The sequence below is a fragment of the Eleutherodactylus coqui genome, chromosome 3 (genome assembly GCF_035609145.1).
Source record: "Eleutherodactylus coqui strain aEleCoq1 chromosome 3, aEleCoq1.hap1, whole genome shotgun sequence".
Lineage (NCBI taxonomy): Eukaryota > Metazoa > Chordata > Amphibia > Anura > Eleutherodactylidae > Eleutherodactylus > Eleutherodactylus coqui.
In genome coordinates this window covers 308846686-308869460 of record NC_089839.1, presented here as the reverse complement: position 1 = coordinate 308869460, position 22775 = coordinate 308846686, and the positions used below count along the sequence as shown (strand labels likewise).

General features: G+C 45.4%; 1 protein-coding gene across 1 annotated transcript; it reads right to left on the bottom strand.

The window, feature by feature from the left end:
• Positions 1-1821: 1821 nt before the first annotated feature.
• C8B (complement C8 beta chain) lies at positions 1822-22775 on the bottom strand. Its single transcript, XM_066594789.1, has 12 exons — positions 22659-22775; positions 20933-21077; positions 20338-20479; positions 16978-17119; positions 15848-15980; positions 13730-13927; positions 12806-13046; positions 9469-9597; positions 9075-9238; positions 6269-6422; positions 5142-5210; positions 1822-2145 (listed from the first exon to the last, which is right to left on the bottom strand). Exons 1-12 carry the CDS (start codon positions 22706-22708, stop codon positions 1994-1996), a joined length of 1719 nt encoding a protein of 572 aa, XP_066450886.1. The 5' UTR covers positions 22709-22775; the 3' UTR covers positions 1822-1993.

Sequence of the window (22775 nt, the reverse complement as noted above, 5' to 3'; positions counted from 1 at the left end):
ACACACACTACAGTTGGATTTAGTATGTATTACAATATCTGTAGTCTTATATAAGTACCACAACAGGCGCTATGGAATATACACTATATCTGTGCAGTCCCCCTTGCCTTGGAAACTGTGCATCAAGGTAGACTAGAGATAAGCGAACGTACTCGTTACGAGTACTTACGCACCCGAGCACCGCCATTTTCGAGTACAGCAGTACTCGCGCGTAAAGATTCGGGGGGCGCCGTGGCGGCACGGGGGGTAGCAGTGGGGAGTGGGGGGGAGAGGGAGAGAGAGAGGGCTCCCCCCTGTTCCCCCGCTGCTCCCCCCCGCACCGCCGCGCCTCTCCCCGCCCCCCGGCGCCCCCCGAATCTTTACGCCCGAGTACTGAAGTACTCGAAAATGGCGGTACTCGGGTGCGTAAGTACTCATTACGAGTACGTTCGCTCATCTCTAAGGTAGACCTTCAATTTAACCCCTTCCTCACATCCTCCTTTTCTCAGCCACAGCAAGCTTCCAGCTTCATAAAGTTCCAGTTATGACTACAAACAATTGTGTTAGATGTGCATCCTCTCTGCATGTCCTTGACTACAGATCACTGCTAACAGTAATCTAACGAGCTGTGACCAGTAGATCACTCTTATCAGCAGTCTGTATGTGGGGACCGCAGGGAACACATAAAAATGTGCTGACTGCTGACCTGTGTACCTAATAAATAAAATGTGAAAAAAAAGAAAAAGCCGTCCTCCAAATCAGAAGCAATAAAAATATTTCTGTAGATGTTATCATCAATGTATAGAGGCTGCAGCTAAAGCTAAAGGAGGAAGATACATATATGACTACAACAGGGTTATTGTTGTTGCCACTATTATGGCGTCTTACACTGGCGTAACTATAGGGGATGCGGTTGCACCCGGGCCCCGGAGCCTTAGGGGGCCCATAAGGCCTCTCTTCTCCATATAGGGAGCCCAGTACTATGAATAAAACATTATAGTTGTGGGCCTGTTACAGGTTTTGCATCGGGGCCCAGGAGCTTCAAGTTTTGCCTCTGTATTAAGGGGGTAAGAGAAGTTGGGGGGCCTCAAGATAAACTTTTGCACCCGAGCCCATGAGCCTTTAGCTACGCCCCTGGCGTCATATATTATGCAATGCACACATATGTGATGTCGTTATACACGGGAGAATTAAAGAAATAATTTTTGGTGTAAATATTAAAAAAATGAACAAACAATTTTAAAACATAAAGTGAGAAAATAAACAGCATTTTTCCCTATTTCTGACCATTTTGCCCTAAAAAATACTATAAAATGAATTTTATATATTCAGTTTTAAATATTTTTGAAGCCCTGCGTGTTCCAAAAATAAAGAAAGATTTGGGGGTAGAATAAGAAATTGAAAAAAAATTGACCTTTAGATGAAAGCATTCCAGAAGGTGAGATTGTGCTCCAGGCAGGAAGGCTCAAAACACCTCTGGCCATGAAGAGGTTAATTGAATTCAGGTATTAAAGAAATCCAAACAATGTCTTCCTGCAGCTATAAGGCCTACAAATGGCACCTGAGAGGACAACAATGGAGGTCGCTCACATCAGGACTGTTAGATTTTATTTCACTTCTGTAGAAAAGAAAAATCACAAACAGATTTTTGAACGTTGCGATCAGCGCGATGGAGGAACGGTGAGGAGTCCCTCTTATTACCAGTCCAATGGGAGACGTCATCTTAGTGTAATGTTAGAGCTGTTCTGTGTGATCTTGGCTGCTCCTCCTCCCCTCTCGCAGCATGCAGGCACAGAGATAAAACTGCAGCTGCATCCCTCCCCCCCCCCCCTCCTCCCTGTCTTCTATTACTAAACACCGATATTTAGAGGGATATGAAGAGAATTCTATTTTATTAATTGACAAAGAGGCTACAGACAGAATGTGGACTACAGGCTGCTGTAAGGCGAGGAAGACGCTGCAAAGTGTCATGTAATAGCTACTGATTTTATAAGGTTACATAGTATAGGCCCAGTTAACAGCTCCTCGACTCGGTGGCACCTCCTTCACAGGGCCGGCCTCCAGCTTGTGGGGAGGGGTTGTTACACTGACGCTGTCTTGTTTGGGCGCCCCCCGAGCACGATGTCCAGCCCGACCAGCAGCTCCAGTCTCCATCTGTTTTAGCAACTAAAACAACAAATACAGTATTAGACTGAAGGAACATAAAGCAGGGAGGAAGGCGAGATCACGGAACGGCTCAGGCAGATTTACTGATACTTCCTATCAATTAGTCAGTGCAGACTTACAGTAGATAGTCCTGACCCGTAAATGGCGCGGCCATTTTCTTTAATTTTTGGTTTCTTCTCCCCATTTTCAAAAATCATAACCCTTTTATTTTCCTGCCAATGTAGCTTGTTTGTTTGTGGGACAAGTTGAAGTTTTCAATGTTACTATTTAATCTACTGTGTAATGTATGGAAAAAGCTTTAAAAAATATTCTAAGTGGAGTGAAATCATCATTGGGGGGTCTTGTTTTTAAAGGTGTACACACGTTCTAATGACATGGCACCTTTATTCTGTGGGTCGGGATGATTATAGCAATACTAGATTTATTTAGGTGATTTTGAAAGACTACTTAAAAAAAAATGTCTGTAAAGAGAAATAACTTTCTGCCGCCATCTTCTGGCCACCATTTTTTTCCTTTAATCTTTTCATTGATGGGGTTGTGAAGGCTTGCTTATTGGAGGGCAGTGATGGCGAACCTTTTAGAGACCGAGTGCCCAAACTGCAACCCAAAACCCACTTATTTATTGTAAAGTGCCAACATGTCAGGGGGCGGGGCTTATCACGACGTATGATTTTTTTTTACCCCTGTCGTTCTTAAAAGGACAAGGCTGTTTCAAAATAGACCGGGTGCAGATTTTGACTTCTTTTGGATGCGGAAATGCTGTGGAATTTGCCACGGAAATTTCCGCTGAGGACATTCTGCAGCATTTCCACCTTGTGTAAACATATCCCAGCAGTAATAGTGACCCCCCCCAGAGCGGCCCCAGCAGTAAGGGTGACCCCCCAGAGCGGCCCCAGCAGTAAGGGTGACCCCCCAGAGCAGCCCCAGTGCTAATAGTGAGCCCCCCCCCCAGAGCGGCTTTAGTGGTTATAGTGACACCGCATCGTGGCCCCAGCGGTAATAGTGACACCGCAATGTGGCCCCAGTCATAATAGTGACATCCCACAGTGACCCCCCAGTAGTAATAGTGACACCACACAGTGGTCTCAGTGGTAATAGTGACATCCCACATCAGCCCAGTAGTAATAGTGACATCCCATAGCAGCCCCCAGTAGTAATAGTAACATCCCACATCAACCCGGTAGTAATAGTGACATCCCACAGCAGCCCCCAGTAGTAATAGTGACATCCTACAGCAGTCCCCAGTAGTAATAGCGACATCCCATAGTGGCCCCTGTAGTAATAGCGCCCCCCTCTGAGACCCAAATCCCCCCCCCCCTCCACCTCCTCTGCTTGGTGCTGTTGCAGCCACGGATCCCAGGAGCACAATATGATGTGCTGCCAGACACCTCCCCTCCCCTGCTCTCGCGGAACCAAGTAGGAGACGTCAGAGGAGGGAGAAGGAGGATCCCGGCTGCACACTGACATCACAGTGTGCGCCGGGATCAGCGCCTCTAGCAGCGCTGCTGAGTGAATACCAGCAGGGGAGCTGCGGCACCCCTGCCAGTATTCACTAATGTGGTGAGCGGCTGACGGCGGCGAGTGCCAGCTGGAAAGGCTCTGAGTGCCGCCTCTGGCACGCATGCCATAGGTTCGCCACCACTGTTGTAGGTGGACCTGTGGTTTCTACTGCCCCTATTTTGGAGTATATATGGTTTTTTGACCGCTTTTTATTAAATTTTTTTGGTGAGAGGATGACCAAAATAATCTCAATTCTGGCATTGTGTGTGTTACTCTGACATCAGTTAATGTGCAGGATAAGTAATGCGTTAAGTTGATAAATCAGACTTTTACAGACACGGCTATACCAAGTATGTTTTGTTTTTTTATTATAAATATGGGGAAAGGTTTTGTAAAACTTTTATTATCCTTATTTTTTACAATAAAACATTTTTTTCTCACACTTTTTTTGTTTTTTTTTAGTCTCTTAAGGGGACTTGAACTTGTGGTCGTTTTTTTACTGCAATACTTTAGTATTGTACTGTCATGGCACATGGGCAACACCCCACAATCTCACCACGGGGGGGGGGGTGCTGTTCGGGACCTTCAATCTACCTGAAAGGCACTGCCAGAACTCACATTATCATTTAAAGGGGTTACCAGTGGCAATCCGGATGAACCCCCAATTGTGGCTTTTGTGGCCAGGTACCAGCTGTCAAAGACAGCCGACAATATCCGTGTATGGAGCGGGCTCGGCCTCTGTGCCTGCGCCATATTAATCCCACACATCCAGGATGTATATGTACGTCCTAGGATACTGAGGGATAAAAAAAAAAGTGTTGTCCTCGCGCTGTCACTGCACACTGAGAGAAGGGTGGTGCATGTATTAAACCCTTAAGAACGCGCCCCTTTTTTTTCCTCCCTACTTTCAAAAACTCATAACTCTTTTATTTCTCCATCGGCGCAGCTTGTTTTTTACGGGACAAATTGTATTTTTCAATGGTAATTATAGTAATCTTCTGGGCAACACAGCAAACGCTCTGAAATTGGGGTTCAGTTCAGCGGTCATGGGATGTGCCAGTGGTTGGGGTCAAAGTGGCTTCATCTTTAATAAAGTGGGAGTACCCAACGCTGTTCACTCCTTAATGAGGAATATAAATAGCCCCCTCCCAAAAAGAAAAATCTAGAGTGGATTTTAAGCATTGTCGGCAGCACACCCCCCAATCACATGGGGGGGGGGTGCTACTGAGGGCAATTATTTTTTAGGTTGACTAAAACATGCGACCAGCTGACAAAGAACATTTGTTAGTTCATTAGATGATCGGACGCAGTTTCACATGGGATGACAGATGTTCAGGCCTGATTATTGGCCAGTGTAATAGGGCCGCAGATCTTTACCCACAGAGGGAGCCCACGGATTTCACCACTGAATGAAACATGACTCTGTGATCTTTCCCGTTAATAATGCAAATAAAAGTCAACAGAGAAGCTCTGAATGGAGCAATCCTGCTATTTACCCCGCCTCGTGCTGATTTCACAAGCTGAGCCTTTGAACCCTGATGGACAAATACATTCACAGCGATTTTCTGTAAAGACCAAAGAGAAAAAAACAAAACAAGTAATCGATCCACATCAGTGACACAGAAACAAATCCAAACTGGTTTATGTCTTTAGATTTCTTCAATACATCTAACATAAATCTCCCACCGTTTTATGTATGCAGCTCCTGTGGAGACTTATGTGCAGCAGATTGATTCTGTTCCCTGGTAACAGACTACAAATGAACCCTGTGCCTAGTCTGATAACAAATCTTACATGACTGCTCTATGTATTACTCCTCTGAGCACTGAAGAGATGACTGCAAACAGCAGGTTACATTTCCTTAAGGAGCCTTTTGAACTGCACTGTCTAACATAAACCACTGCTTGCACAGTGGTCAGTTGGAGAGGGAAAGAGGCGGAGACAAAGTTGCACAGGGTATAGAAAACACCCACTGAATGCTGAACCTGGAAGCAAGCAGGAAGCACCAACTAAACTCTGAAACTGCAGCTCCATGACCAGGAAATATTCAATAAACTCTGAACCTGTAGTTTCACAAGAAGGGAAAACCCATTGAGCTCTGAACTTGCAGCTCCACAAGCAGGGAACATCCACTGAGCTCTGAACCTGCAGCTCCCCAAGCATTCACATCAGAGAAAACAGCAAAACAGAAATTAGCCAATAAGATTAAGAAAATTCAACCACTCAACCAGTTCATAAAGTATTAAAGCAGACGTGCTACGGTCTATCCAAATTGGAGTATATGGGTACTTTACTATATTTCTACCAGACTGACATCCTTTCAAATACCGCAGGAGGCCAGCCAGAAATTTCATCTACGGATGAATGGCCTTACATGCAATACAAGGATGGCTCAAGTCCGCCCGAAGTGGAGGGGCCCTCCATTCTGACTGATAGAGGAGGTTCCCTTTGATATCCACATGTGGTAATAGTACATATGGAGCACAGCTGGGTTGGGCATCCTGCCCGTTAGCGTCTGGACTCCAATTAGGAATATACTTTTTTTGTCTTAAATTTCTCTACTATAAACTTTACAAATTGCCGATAATTTCCCAATAACAGACGGCAGTGCGAATGTTCTTACCGGTTAACAATTTGATGCCATTATTACGACAGGGGGCGCAGCGGCAGGAACTGGTCTCTTTCTCGTATTCTTCCAGGGCGCGCTTCATGTTCTCTTGTAAAGTCTTTGCACCAATGAAATCTGTTGCTGTCACAAGCTCATACAAAGGGCTGACCTACAAGGTAAGGGAAGACATGGGAGACATCTTGGACTCACTAAGCATGTTAGCTAGCTACATCACTTTTGAAGAGCCATTCATACGTAAATAAAGGTTAGATTGGCTTTCAGGTTACTTTTGCTCTCCGTTCTCACTGACAGACGCATGTACAGATTGTCCCGGCCACTGTGCATGCACCAGCATCAGGCGATATGTGAGAATAGATACTAATGATGTAATGGGGCAGTTCCAGCATTAGCAGACAGTCCCGCACCAGTGTCTATGGGGACTGTAATAGAGCACACTGGAAGATGAGATGAGCAGAACCTGCGGAGGTAAACAAACCCAGCGATTGCCCGGTGGATGGACAGATGAACGGAGCCATTGTGCAGCCCATCAGCGGCAGTCATTACTACCAACGGGGCATGACAGCAATAACTGAGAGGGTTCTAATTGTATAAAATGTTACTGAAAACCCCTTTAAAGTATAATTGTGGTCTCCAAAAACATCTGACATGTTATAAGAACGGGTCAAATGTTTGATCACTGGGAATCCAAGTGCTGAACCCCCCATGATCGCTAGAATGAAGTAGCAGAAAAACGTCTACTAAGCCAGTCTCCAGTTTGAATGAATGCTTCAGCTGCTTCGTCTCAGTCATTAGTGGGGGTCTCAGTACCCGGAGCTCCAGTGATCAAAACGTTTGACATGGCTCTATGACATCAAAAGTTTGTGGAAAGCACAGTTACACTTTAATCCCTGTACATTAAGAAGTCCTGTAACTTTCTAATATACTATGTTTTCATTTTTCACTGTTTTCAAGCTCTCTGCTTGCATTTGATAAAAGAGAATCATTGTTATTTACCCTGCTAGATTGACCCGATGTTCTAAAATGTTTGAAAAAGTGGTTATTGTAAATCTCCCCCTTCTCTCTTTCCATGCCGCTTCTCTCTCCCCATCTATCCACGCCCCTTCTTTTTTCCCTGTCTCTCCATGCTGCGTCTCTTTCCCCCCCTCTCCATGCTGCTTCTCCTCCCCTCTACTTGACGCTTCTCTCCACCCCTCTCCATGCTGCTTCTCCCCCCTCTCTATGCCGCTTCTCCCCCCTCTCCATGTCACATTCATAGTCATGCGACGGTGAGGGAGTGAGACATTGGCAACTATGAACGTCACTTAGCAATGATCATACAGCCCTGTCAGCCCCCGGCTGTGGACCGGCCAGGAGGTAAGACAGAGGGGTAGTGTGTGTATGTACCTGTGTGTGTGTCTGTGCGTCTGTCACTTCTTTCATAGCAGCGCTCCAGCCAGCAGGGACTTTCATAGTCTCCCTAAAGAGAGATATGTCGCCAGACTATGAACGTAACTTAGAAACTAGAGATGAGCAAGTATTGCCCTTAGCGAGTACCTCCCCGCTTGAGACAAAAGGTTCGGGTGCCGGCGCAGGGGAGCGGTGAGTAGCGGCAGTCAGCAGGGGGGAGCGGGGGGAAGAGAGGGAGAGAGAGATCTCCCCTCCGTTCCTCCCCGCTCTCCCCCGCAGCTCCCTGCCCGCCGCCCGCACCCGAACCTTTTGTATCGAGCGGGCAGGTACTTGCTAAGGGCAATGCTCGCTCATCACTATTAGAAACGCTTAAATCTGCATAACGGTGCTGCTGGCTGAAGAACTGCTATACTTTACATGGGGAACTTTGACGGGGCCTGACGGGTCACTGAATGTACCCACCTCAAATTTTGGGATTTTATGGCTCTAGTCAGCATCTAAAGAATTGATTGCCTCACCTTAGGAGGATGATTTTGGTGTCAAACTGGTCAAAGTGTGGTGCACGAAAAAGCATGTAGGCTTATTTATATTAGATGTTGCAAACATCTGCAAACATCATTGGCCAGCCCAATGTCCGGACCTCAATCCCATCGAGCATCTTTGGGATGGGCTAGAATGTTGTATCCATGTGCCGAACACACCCATCATCCCCCACATCCATATCTGAAGCTCTCCTCCGGGAATAGAGGCAAATCCTTCCACACATCTATGGAAATTTAGTGGAAAGTGGCCGAGGAGGGTGGCCGCAGTCATTGAGGCCAAAAGCAACCCAACACTGGATGGAAAAATGAATTTCATCCCCTTCTATGTCCCAATATTTTTGTCACCATAGTGTCCATTCAGAGTTACAATGTATCAGTGAAGGTAAAAACCATCAGCCTACAGAGATTTATGCTGATTCTGTACATTGCAACAAACCAATCAGTTGTGTAAAAGTAGGGCCAAGTCAGGGCAGGTTTTCATCATCTAAAGATTAACGACTATTATACTAAGAGCAAGTAGAGATCTTTACCACAATGAGAAACTCAAACACAATGTAACATAAGATGATACAGTCCATTAATAACACAAGGGCTCGCTTACATCCCCGTTTATGGATTACATTTCCTTGTTCCATCATGTAACGGAACCAATCAGTGCCAAATTGACTCACTGACCATAATGGAGTCCGTTCTGTTATGCTGCGCAGCATTTTCCTGGAAGACCTACTGCAGCATGCAGCACTATTTCATCCGGGATTGTAACAGAATCTACAACAGAACCTCCAATACGGATGTGAAGACGCCCCAAACATTGTAATTACAGAGCGAATATGTATCAATTATAGAATAACATCTCATTAGGATTGCTCTACCTTTATTTTTATGATCTCCGGATTATATTGCACAGCGTCCCCCCATTCTTGCATTAGTTCTGGAGTCGGTAGGTTTTTGTATGCGAGGGTGGTCACATGTTCACTAGACCCTCCCCTTACAAGAGCGACAAAATCTTCAACAATTGCACTTGTTTCTCTGTTATCTACAACATAAGATGATGGTAATTGGATAATACATCCCACCCTATATCTGTGATCTCTCCGGCTGGCAGGGCATGTTGGGAGTTGTAGTTTAACAGCAGCTGAAGAGCCACCTTTTGGAGACCTCTCAGCTGTATACTGGACCCCGCCTGCGTATAGGTTAATTGTAGAACTATTTGTTAGCTGATTATTTCATAATTACATAATATATTTGCTACATGCAGCTTCTCACCTCCAATTTCATTTAGGACGTTTTTGCACTGGGAACTAGTTATGCCAACGCCTACCCAAACATTGTAGATATTCCCACCGAGTGAAAACCCGGCCTGCACACAAGAACTCACATCACTTAACGAATAACCTGTTGGGAGAAGTAATTTAAAAGGATTAGTAGGCGGTTTGCAGTGGAGGACTATTGGGGGCTCCTGAGATCAGCTCCTCCGGGAATAGGAGAGCATTGCAAGATTTCTACTGAAAACAATAAGCTGGACACAAGGCAAAAGAATTGGACTTTACCCCTGGCAGTCGCTTGGGTACTAAATGTGTCTCCCAGTAGACAGATACCCAGAGGCCTTCCAGTAGGGCAGAACTGTGTAACAACCAAACAGTCAGGTGAACAAATATATGAAGCATGTATCAACACTAGTAGGTAATGCAAGAAATAGAAACTTACCAATGGATGACAGGAATAGGGTGGTGACAGTCATCAATTTGTGGATGATGGCCATGATAGTAGTGATATAATGGAGCAGATGGTTGATGGAAACATAAATAGCAACTCAACAATAACTGACTCTAACTCTTCTTCATTTTTTTCCTAATCCATCCCTGACAATGACCCTAACACCAAACACCACTGTCCCCGAGTATCCTTAAAAATATTGCTCAAGGAAACCCTATCTGAAACACTGAGCCTGATACAAAATAAGAGGGCACTAAGATCCAGAGACAAGAAAACAAACCTGAGCAGAATTGATCCAGAGATAAGACAGAGAGTGATACAAGCAGGAAAAAAACAATGATAAACAACAAGGGCAATAAGCAAGGACTTGACTAGATTAAATAACCAGAAGATTAATATAATACGATACAAAAGACCCGCGCCATGAAAGGAACTCTGTGTACTTAATAGCTACGCGTTTCAACACCATTGCATCTTTTTCAAGCTAATATATATACACAAAATGAGCCCATGTATATACATAAGTCAGTTACTCACAGCGGCTGACGCTCGGCGTTCTCGTGGCGTTTACTTTTAATAGTAAAATTAAAAGGAACTGCATAAAGCAGTCTAGACAATATAATAAAATAGTGAATAGACAGAAGTTGTGCGTGTCTGCATACATAGAAGAACAATAAAGTTGTTTTAAATTTTGAGACGCATATGCGTTCCAAAACAAATCATGTGACGAGTCATGTGGGAGTAAACCCCTCCCACTAAAAACACGCTCCGCTACGAGAACGCCGAGCGAAAGAAACGGAGTTTCTTTTTATGGCGCGGGTCTTTTGTATCGTACTATATTAATCTTTGTGCCGACCGCGCTTGCGAGCACGAGTCAGGATAACCATGGACGCCGCTCCTGGACTATACAGCCTGAGGAGAAAAAAAGAAACCCATTTAAAACAGACGTGGACAACAGGTGCCGGAGGGTTAATTTCTATACCATCGTGTTAACCCTCCGTGCACCAGGTGAGTCCGAATCATTTATTTCTTTGAGCAATTGCTAAAAAATATGTGAGGCGCATCTTATAATTTTAATTAGAAATAACCAGAAGAACTACTTTGACAAGAAACAAACAAAACTAGGAACACAATACTAGAGGCATAAGGATTTTTAGCTTATGCTATAACCAGCAACACAGTGCAGAAACCAGGAGTATTTAAAGAGGAGCTGAGCAATCCCGGAACTACTCTCTAAATGAGGCTCAGCTGCAGATGTGTAGTCAGCCGCCCCACTCGAATGGATCTGCTGTGGAACAGTTAAAGAGCAACTGCCCCAACAACAAATAAAAGTCCGGAGATGGCGACACAGTAAGTGCACTACTACTGATCGTAACATGAACATTCATTAAATCCAATAGATGCTTAGAACCTTAGGAGCCCCTGTATATGTTTAAGGAACACTTCGAACACTTCAGGAATCCCAGGATGTTGGGATTCAAAAACTACCAATGGAATGTTTTCTGTGTCATGCTCCACACCCCCTATAATGCAAGGTATCAGTTTTGTCCTGGCTATGCCTTTAATATCCCCAGAACATTCTCTACTGAATCCAGAACCTTCTAAATGAAATGGCTTCTCCCACATTTCCTCTTTTCCCATACATAGTCTCAAGTTTTCTCTTGTGCTGTCCCTGTTCTCTCCCACATTCTCACTGCCAAACACTCAGAGTCTTCAAGCCTTTTTGAGACCTTACTAATACCATAATCCATCACATACTCAGAGGGCTCTAGAAAGAATATAGAATAGATTATCCCTTACTTAAAGTCATACATGGAGGGTTTGACAGCCTCACCCCCATCATGCTTGCTAAAAGAGAAGAACATGACCCTTGGATCTGCTTTAACTGTAGAATCTGTGTTGATGAACCCTACGTAGATTCACACAATCAAGAGGAAGAAGATGAGATTAAACTGAACTGCTCTAACAGGTTCAGGAGGTGCGTCTTTGGCACATATGAACTTGTTTCTTCAACTTGACTGTTGCAACAAACTTGTATTAGACTCGGAATTTATATATTTATCTTGTGTCCTTCCTTAAATTTTACTACAATCCAAATGAGTTTTCATTCTTGTTCCTACTACTTACAAAGCTAATACTTTGTTTGGTTTCTTGGGTCTGGAGGTAATGTTTCTAATTATGGAGAGCACTATGAGGGTGTATGGAATAATCCTCCACCATGCCACCTATTGGAATGGTAGCTACCCTGAGAGTCAACTTTTGGCCTTTTAACAGGTCTTGCAACGTGACTAGGAATGTAAGCGAAACCAGAAAGCCCACGTACAGCCATTTTGGGGTTCTTGCCCCTCATCAGTTCACATTAGGGCTCTGGTTGGCTGGATGAGAGGCCATCAATGTGAGTCCAGAGGAAGTAATGTTTCTCCTTGTGGTGACCAGCACGAGGATGGTTTATTGGGAAATTCTAAGTTACAATGTACTCGGCTGCACTTATAGCACTTATTTAGCTATGAGGTGCAGACTGAAACAATGAAACCCATAGATCATGGTGCCTTATTTCAGGTTGGTCCCATTGCCATCTCTACATAGGCTCTATAAATAAATCTATGCCGGGGCTCCCTATTTCCACACATGTCAACCTTCACAAACAAGGGTCATGGTCATGTCATGACCATGACCCGTCCAAGGGTCATGTCAATCTCCTCCTCTAGCTAGTATAGAAGGTGAGGCCAACAAGGGTTTGGAAGCCTAAATCTTCAACAGGAGGGGCCAGGCTATGTGGATTTATATGTTGAGATGAAACTCCTGTCAATCTGTTCAGTGATGACTAGTAACTAGACCAGGGTAATCCATAATGATGAAATGCAGTAAATATTTTAGATATCGTTACCTTCTTTTTTGATCGCTTCCTCCTTCAGAATCAGAGTATACTCATAGACTCCACCCAGAGTTGCTTCCGTGACAAAATGTGTGCCGTAATCCCGATACAGGTCTCTGTATTCCCCGTACACATACTCCGTCGGTAACTGCTTTACTCTCTGGAAGAACTCTGAGTGAAGCATCAGGCTCCGGGCTTTGAGTTTGTATTTCGCCACTTCTAGATCAGATCGTGCATGGATAAATAAACTGTTCTGAAATATCCGGAAAAGAAGAGCTTAGAACCTGGAGGTATCCGATTGAACTAGAGGAGGATCTAGCCAACCTCCAGAGAAGAACATCACATTTCATACTTGGGCCATCTTTTGACTATCCTCTCTAGAGCCGGCCTACAGCCAAAAGTCCCAACTTCACTTGGTTTCCTCTAGTAGTCTCTCACACATAGTAATTGAATGAATTGCTTCCTTTTAATCAGGAGTGTAAATAAACCAATTGGGGCAATGGAAAATATGAAATGTTGGGTCACTATCCATTACAAGAAAAGTCTTGGTACTTGTTCTCAACCTCCATGTAGAAGGCAAGGGCTGCGAGACCCTATGGCACAATGGCTCATGGGGAAGGGTGGTGAACCCAACTGGAGTTTGGAACCACTTCTTCATGGGCCCTTTAAAAGATGCAAAGAATGACTCTATGGTGCTTTATAAAAAGATGTGGGAAACACAGTTTAAACACTTGTAGCGTTATGTAAGGGCCAGATCATACATGGGGTGCTAGTGTGGAGACCATACATGTTGGCTATGTTTTAGCATTTCGGTTATTATGTGCCCTGGGTACTTGAGCACCTACATCTCATATCCAATGTATCCATTTGCCATTTACAGAAAGTCTCCACCGTCTTCTCTATAATGCCCTGATCTGTTGTATGTCATATACTCACCGTCTGGGAATATTTCATCGTCCTTTCCCTATAGGTTTTGAATTTCAGATCATTTGTGCTGAACCCAAACTCAAACACATTCGGTATCTTGAAACCGATGCTGAAGCTGCTCTGTTTTGCATGAGCGCTGGATAAATTTCTTGAATAATCGGAGTACGACTGATATTGGGAAAGAGAAAACTCATACTTGCTTTTACCCTAAAAAGAGAAGCATGTATATTATTAAGGCTCAGGTTACTCATATCACAAACTTTCATAAACCGAGATAGCCTTCACCGAGAAAACATAGTCCCTCTGTCACTTTAGGGTTAAGTTGTACATCCTGAATGGAGCAAAATTATAATGACCCATTGGGTGCAAAACCACAACTGCTACCTGCAAGCCTGCACCCTCATTCAATGACTCCTGCTTCCTAGACTAGAGAACAAGCCTTTCACCCTATGATCACCTGCAGAACCTTGTCATTTCTTGTAGCCCTAGACCTCAGGATTATTAACACTTTTCATTGGAGAATTTATAACCTTTTATCTGTTTTCCAGCAGACTGATCCTGCCACTGAAATGAATGGAAACCTAAAGAGGTACAGTTTCCACTGTTAGGTCTCAGGATGCAGGAAGACTTTCATGCTGGTGTTTCTACCTAGTGTACAAATCCAAGTATGCTTAAAAGCCACAGGAGGTCGCAAACTCTACCTTTTTTCCTTGGGGAGAGCACCTAGATGGTAAATGAGAAGACTTATAAGGCTATTCATGCTCCTCTGGGTAATATGCAAATATATGCGCCAATAGGTGGCGCTGCAGAGGTATTATTCCATCTCCCTTATTAGCCACAGGAGGGTGACTATTGTAGGAAAAACAACAGACATGAAGAAAGGATGGGAAATGAAAATAGGAATAAGTGAGAACTGAGAAGACATGGAGACAGAGCATGGAAGGAACAAGAAAGCCGACAACGAGAGAGGACATGGAAGAGAAAAGAGAACAGACAGAGAGAGAAGACTTGGAATAGAGAAGAGAGCAGAAATGAAAGACAGAAGCTAGAAGACATGGAGGGAAGATGTTGGAGGAGAGAGAAGACAGCAGGCAAGGAGAAGAGATATGGAATAGAGAAGAGAAAAGCCATGAAGAGAAGTTGTAGAAAGACAGACAAGGAAGAGAGAAGATGTATAAGGAGGGAGAAGAGAAAAGGCATGGAGAAAAGGCATGCAATAGAAATGTGAGCAAACATGGACAGAAGTCGTGGAATAGAGAACAGAGCTGAGATAGGGAAGACATAGAAGGAGGGAGAATATGTGTAATGGAGATGAGCGTAGACTTGGAAGAGAGAAGATAAAAGACCTGGAGAGAAGACGAAGAAGTAGGGAGAAGAGAGCTGGCATGGAGAGAAGATGTGGAATACAGAAGATGTGGAGACAGGACATAGTAGAGAGAAGAAAGAGGACAAGGAAGAGGGAAGATAGAAGACATGGAGAGAATATATAGAAGTAGGGAGAAGAGAGCTGGCATGGAGAGAAGATGTGGAGACAGGACATAGTAGAGAGAAGAAAGAGGACATGGAAGAGGGAAGATAGAAGACATGGAGAGAACATATACAAGTAGGAAGAGGAGAGCTGGCATGGAGAGATGATGTGGAATAGAGGAAATATGGAAAGAGGACGTGTTAGACAGAAGAGAGAGTATGTGGAATAAAGAAGATGCAGGGAGAGGAGCTGAAAGAGAGAAAGGGTAGAAGGAGAGATAAGATAGAAGACATGAGGAGGAGATATGGAATAAAGAAGATTTGGAGACAGGACATAAGAGAGGAGATGCAGGGAGAGGACATGGAAGGAGAGATAAGAAAACAAACATGGAAAGGAGACATGGAATAGAGAAGAGAGAAGATGCGGCTATAGGACATGGAAAACAGAGTGAAACAGACAGGGAGAGACATGGGAGATGCAGACATGAGTACTTGGGAAGAAGGATGGGAACAATTGACTGTCCGCATGCTCGGTGACTCGGTGACCAAAGCCCGCTCACCATCGCCTCCAATGGCTGACCTATACTCAGATACAGTTGTACAGCGCAGTTCTTGCATGTTCCGTTTTATGTAGCGCTTTGTGGTGTCACTCATACTCACTTCAGGAATAAAACTTTCCACATTATACGGCTTTCTAAATCTGGTCCCCAGGATGTAATGAGGCGAGCAGGCACCGGCGTAGTAGCGGTGATCTAATACCAAACCTTCTCGGTTATTGGTAAATAGGTTCAATCTAAGACATAAGAGAAGACTTCTGTTAGATCAGATCTCACCGCAGGCCCTGCTGGTTCAGGGTCTGTACAGAGAACCCTCTGCTGTGCATTGTGGGAAATGTAGCACAGACATTATACAGACGTGTCTTGTAAAAATGAAACAACGTCTCACCCACATCTCATGGAATACTTAAGAATTCACAAGAGTGAGATGCACTATGGGAAATGCACATTGTATCTGTATGGTTATACTGCAGATGTTTCACATCTGTGAGATCTATATGTCTCCAGCCAGCCTTAGCCTAGGATCAGTAGTATGGGCGTAACTATAGAGCAGTGCTCCCCAACTCCAGTCCTCAGGAACCGTCAACAGGTCAGGTTTTCAGGATTTCCTCAGTATTGCACAGGTGATGTAATTATTGTCGGCGCCTCAGACATTGCCACAGGGGTTCTGACCTGTTGGTGGTGCCTGAGGACTGGAGTTGGGGACCCCTGCTATAGAGAATGCAGTTACACCCAGGCCCATGAGGCATATATACCAATTCAGCATTGACTGAGTAGCGCTGCCGATTCCAGCCACCTGATTGGTTGTTGGGTACACACCCCCCTTAGGAGATCTGCACAAGTGCAACTTCACGAGACCAGCGGGGGGGTTAGGGTTTAGGGTTAGGGTTAGCTTTAGGGTTAGGGTTTAGGGTTGAGGTTAGTTGCCGACCCTCCTACGGCCCTGCTGCTGCTTATTTAACGGGCCGGCCACTCGTGCAGATCTCGAAAGGTGGGTGTGTACCCAACAACCAATCAGGTGTCTGGAATCGGCAGCGCAACTCAGTCAATGCTGAATTGGTATATATGCGCCCAGGAGCCTTAGGGGGCCCATAAGGCCTGTCTTCTCCATATAGTAAGCTTAGTAGTATGAATAAAGCATTATAGTTGGGGGCCCTGTTACAGATTCTGCTTTGGGCCCCAGGAGCTTCACGTTACGCCAGTGATCAGTACAATCTGATGGCGGGCACTTACCCTGCTGCCAGATTTTCAATCGCCCAATATTGTTCCATCTCATCGGTACACGAGCTCCGGACGACCTTACAGTTCTTCTCATCCGACATGTCGCCGCAGTCATCGTCTCCATTACACAAGAGCCGACGAGGGACACACTTTCCTTACGCCAAGCACATGGAAGAAACGTTTATAGGAAGTGATCTCAACATGTGTAACGCTACATGTATACAGGGGTACATTGTATCTAGATGTGCACTGACTGGACCGAACCCCTGAAATTCTAATCCATCCAGTGCCGGAACAAAAGAAAGACCCCCCCCCCCCCCCAATTGTAAAGAAGACGCCCATGACCACCGGGGGCTGCACAGTAAATTCCGCCACTACCCCCCCTAAAATATAGTAGACCCCGTGTAGTAGCTGACCAGTTCCTTCATCAGTATTAGGGGAGGGTTCTCTGTTAATGCACCTCATACCTCCACCTTTTGAACGATGAAAGGAGGGACAATTCTTGTGGCAAGCGTAGCGTTCCACGACAAATATATTAACTTTATGCCACACCCCTTTTACACTAAACCACACCCTTTGTGCCCCCTCAAAGTGAACTGCTAGTAAGTGAGTCTCTTATAAGAATGGTGCCACTCAGTGACCCCCTCACAGTAATAGCGTCCTGTAGTGTTCTTCTCACAGTACTAATACCTCTGCATGCCCCTCCAGTAAGAATACCTCTGCATGCCCCTCCATTAAGAATACCTCAGCATGCCCCTCCAGTAAGAATACCTCTGCATGCCCCTCATGCCCCTCCAGTAAGAATACCTCTGCATGCCCCTCCAGTAATAATACCTGTGCATGCCCCTCCAGTAAGAATACCTCTGCATGCCCCTCCAGTAAGAATACCTCTGCATGCCCCTCCAGTAAGAATACCTCTGCATGCCCCTCCAGTAAGAATACCTCTGCATGCCCCTTCAGTAATAATACCTCTGCATGCCCCTCCAGTAAGAATACCTCTGCATGCCCCTCCAGTAATAATACCTCTGCATGCCCCTTCAGTAATAATACCTATGCATGCCCCTCCAGTAAGAATACCTCTGCATGCCCCTCCAGTAAGAATACCTCTGCATGCCCCTTCAGTAATAATACCTCTGCATGCCCCTCCAGTAAGAATACCTCTGCATGCCCCTTCAGTAATAATACCTCTGCATGCCCCTCCAGTAATAATACCTCTGCATGCCTCTCCAGTAAGAATACCTCTGCATGCCCCGCCAGTAATAATACCTCTGCATGCCCCTCCAGTAATAATACCTCTGCATGCCCCTCCAGTGATAATACCTCTGCATGCCCCTCCAGCAATAATAACTCTGCATGCCCCTCCAGTAATAATAACTCTGCATGCCCCTCCAGTAAGAATACCTCTGCATGCCCCTCCAGTAATAATACCTCTGCATGCCCCTCCAGTAATAATACCTCTGCATGCCCCTCCAGTAATAATACCTCTGCATGCCCTTCCAGTAATAATACCTCTGCATGCCCCTCCAGTAATAATACCTCTGCATGCCCCTTCAGTAATAATACCTCTGCATGCCCCTCCAGTAATAATAACTCTGCATGCCCCTCCAGTAAGAATACCTCTGCATGCCCCTCCAGTAATAATACCTCTGCATGCCCCTCCAGTAAGAATACCTCTGCATGCCCCTCCAGTAATAATACCTCTACATGCGCCTCCAGTAAGAATACCTCTGCATGCCCCTCCAGTAAGAATACCTCTGCATGCCCCTCCAGTAATAATACCTCTGCATGCCCCTCCAGTAAGAATACCGCTGCATGCCCTTCCAGTAATAATACCTCTGCATGCCCTTCCAGTAATAATACCTCTGCATGCCCCTCCAGTAATAATACCTCTGCATGCCCCTCCAGTAATAATACCTCTGCATGCCCTTCCAGTAATAATACCTCTGCATGCCCCTCCAGTAATAATACCTCTGCATGCCCCTTCAGTAATAATACCTCTGCATGCCCCTCCAGTAATAATACCTCTGCATGCCCCTCCAGTAAGAATACCTCTGCATGCGCCTCCAGTAAGAATACCTCTGCATGCCCCTCCAGTAAGAATACCTCTGCATGCCCCTCCAGTAAGAATACCTCTGCATGCCCCTCCAGTAATAATACCTCTACATGCGCCTCCAGTAAGAATACCTCTGCATGCCCCTCCAGTAAGAATACCTCTGCATGCTCCTCCAGTAATAATACCTCTGCATGCCCCTCCAGTAAGAATACCTCTGCATGCTCCTCCAGTAATAATACCTCTGCATGCCCCTCCAGTAATAATACCTCTGCATGCCCCTCCAGTAATAATACCTCTGCATGCCCCTCCAGTAATAATACCTCTGCATGCCCCTCCAGTAAGAATACCTCTGCATGCCCCTCCAGTAATAATACCTCTGCATGCCCCTCTAGTAATAATACCTCTGCATGCCCCTCCAGTAAGAATACCTCTGCATGCCCCTCCAGTAATAATACCTCTGCATGCCCCTCCAGTAATAATACCTCTGCATGCCCCTCTAGTAATAATACCTCTGCATGCCCCTCCAGTAATAATACCTCTGCATGCCCCCTCTTATTAATAATTGAAAATAAATAAAAAATTGACAAACAGATTGAAACTGAAGGTCATCCATTTCATTGCATGTCTATGGGCACAAAAACGGAAGCGTCTTCTTTAAGTTTAGCTGCTCCTATGACAGAACAGCTAGACGGAGACAAAAACGCTAGCGTGACCTTAGCCTTAAATAATGTCCCCCTCAGTAATAATGCGAAGCAAGCCCCTTCACTAATGATTCTGCATACCCTCCTCAGTAATAATACTCTCACATGCCCCACCTACTGTAGTATTGCCCCCATTTATGCACTCCACACCATTCAAGCCCTCTGCCAACTTCTGGGGAGTGCGATCACATGATCACTGCAGCCAAATCCCAGCCTCGGTGTTGGCATGGCTGTGGCCAGTGATTTTCTCCAGTAAGTGCCAGACAACACATGACTGAACTTCCCAGAAGTGAGTAAGGGCGCCGGAGAGGAGTAGACCAGAGTGGGGGGAGCAAAAGAGTGGAGTATAGGCTGTTTTCTATTGTACTCCATTCCCAGCTGCCCCTGTCTGACAGCCCCCAAAATCCAGGGTTATCCCATTGACTGGTTGGGAGACGTGGTAGCTGATTGGTGCAGTTGTGTTGGAGCCTCATTATTTGGACATAGCTGGTCCCTTTAGAGGAGCTCCATGTTGACTGCTGGGTCATTCCATCCATGAATCTGTGTACTTGATCAGTTACTAAAAAGCTACCATAATGAAGGATGAATTCCGCACAATAAGCCTGAGCGGCTACTTACCGGACTCGGCACATTGGAAGCCTTCACACTTGTTTGTGGTCCTACAAATGGTCCTGATACTGCAGCTCTCCTCCTGCCTGTCTACTATATCACAAGGCTCACCGTGGAACTGAGGAACTTGGGTCATCTGAGCGTATCGGTACTGTGTGAAGAGCAACAATGGTGAACATACTACAGGTCCCTCGGGGGTGGGTCATACTTAACCCCTCAGTGACCAAAACTGCATAAACCAGTGTGAATGATCCCCTAAGGGGGTTTCTGAGAATTCACGGTCAAGTATTATTTAGAGTATATTCACACAGGCGAGCGCAGTATCGGCCCAGGAAACTCGGACCAATATCGCGCTTGTAGTCCTGCAATATCCGTTGCCCAGCCATGTTAGAAGACAATATTTAGTAGCTTTCTCTATAAGCTGGCAGCTGATTGGCTTCACATACACCGCTGACATACACTCAATGGTATTGGCGCAATCACATTCTAAAGCTCCGCCCATTAGACTTCTTCCGAGACAGACTAGCCTTTCATTTACTCCTTTGTGTCGAGAGGGCGGCTTCATGGCTACATGGATATTTTTGATTTTGATTATTGCCCTTACCCTCTTTTTTTGACACGGGTCACATGAGCTCCAGGAAGACCAATCAGAGAGCCCACAATCTCTAGGCTCTGGGACGTCCTCTGCAGATCTCTGCACTCTCCGCTTTGGAAGACTCTGATTGGCTGCATTTTCATGTGATTGACAGCTGCACAAGAGGGAAAAGTTTTACAAAACAAAGTATAACAGTGAAATCCAGAATAATACAAGTATTTTTGTCACTATGGAAAATATTCTATTAAAACAAGTATCTTGTTATTTCACTGATCGTTACCGGCTAATTGTCATTATGTTGACTGTTGTTATTGTTCATGCTGGGTGCAGGGCTGGTGTCAGCACCCGGCACAACTGGGCAGACGTTTGGGCCCACTCCATGCAGGTTTCCCAAGGAGGCTGCGAGAGATATAGGAGGGTCACAATTGAGACCGGGCCACTGAGCCAAAGGGGCAAAAAGGCCGTCCGCAGCACAGTGACAAGGCTGTCAGCATGGAGGTTGCAAGACTCCCTCCAGTTGGGTACAACTTTGTTACTCATGGCTCGCGGCGACACAGTATGGCAACATACATACAGCTTCTCGTGACTCTTCGTCCTGCTCTCTGGCGCTCCTCCTCCTCCCGTTCCCTTCTTTGCTCTGAGGCGCCACAGGCAGGGAAGAGGAGTCGAGGGATGCTGTATGCATGCTGCCACATTGTGTTAGTGCAAGCTGCAGGCAATGAAGCTGTAAACCGTGGGTAGGAGTCTCGGAGCAAAGGTGACAGTAGCCCAGTATGGGCTGCGGACTGTGCTCTACGGGGGGTTTATTAGGGGCACCATTACTTTGCATAGAGGGCATAGAGGGAGAACTATGACTTTATAGGGACACAGAAGTGCCACTATTAACTTGTAGGATGCATAGCGGGCACTATTACTTTGTAGGAGCACAACAAGGCACTATTACATTGCAGAGGTGCATAGCATTTTGTAGGGGTGCCAAAGAACACTATTACTTTGTGGAAACATGCATAGAGGGACACAGAGGAGTAATATTAATTTATAGAAGCACAAAGAGGCACTATTACTTTGTGGGGGCACCGTAGGGCACTATCACTTTGAGGGGTGGTGGGGGAACAAAGGATCACTATTATTTTGTGGAGGCACAAAGCAGCTCTACTACTTTGTGGAAGCACTATTACTTTCTTGAGTGGACAGAGACTGGGCACTGTTACCTTGTGAAGGCATGCAAAAAGGAAGGCACACAGGGCACAATTAGGTTGTGAGGGCACTGAGGGGTAAGTGAAAACACTAATGCATCAGGGCTAACATGTGACATTCAGTAAAGGGGCTCACCGAGACTTTACACCCCAAGATCCCACATAAGCCTGGGGCTGCTGTTGGTAATTGGTGGACGTTCTGTGTTAGAGCGAGTACCATGCGATATGGAGACACGGCTACCTATGCAGATCCATATTCCTGCACACAGGGGGCACACATCCCACATGTCTTATATCACGTCTGTATCTATTTGGGGGGAATTTAGAGGTTTTGAAAAATTGAATGATTTCCACAATCCTGATCCGCTCTGCACTGACCACCCACTTACTGCCAGAGACCAGAAGTTCTACGACTTATGGTCCTCAGCTCCTGAGGCAATGTATCTTGGCTTAGACTAGTATTCTCCTACTGTTACAGTATAGTGAATATACCGCATGCAGTAATATACCCGTTATATATACGCAGTGTGGGCACCTACCTGCTGTAGTAAAGGCCCAGGCTCAGCACAATGCCATATAATAACATCATAAGCTTCCCACAATTCTCTCTCTCACTTGCAGGTGATTCCTCTTCACTGACCACAAAGGATTAAGAA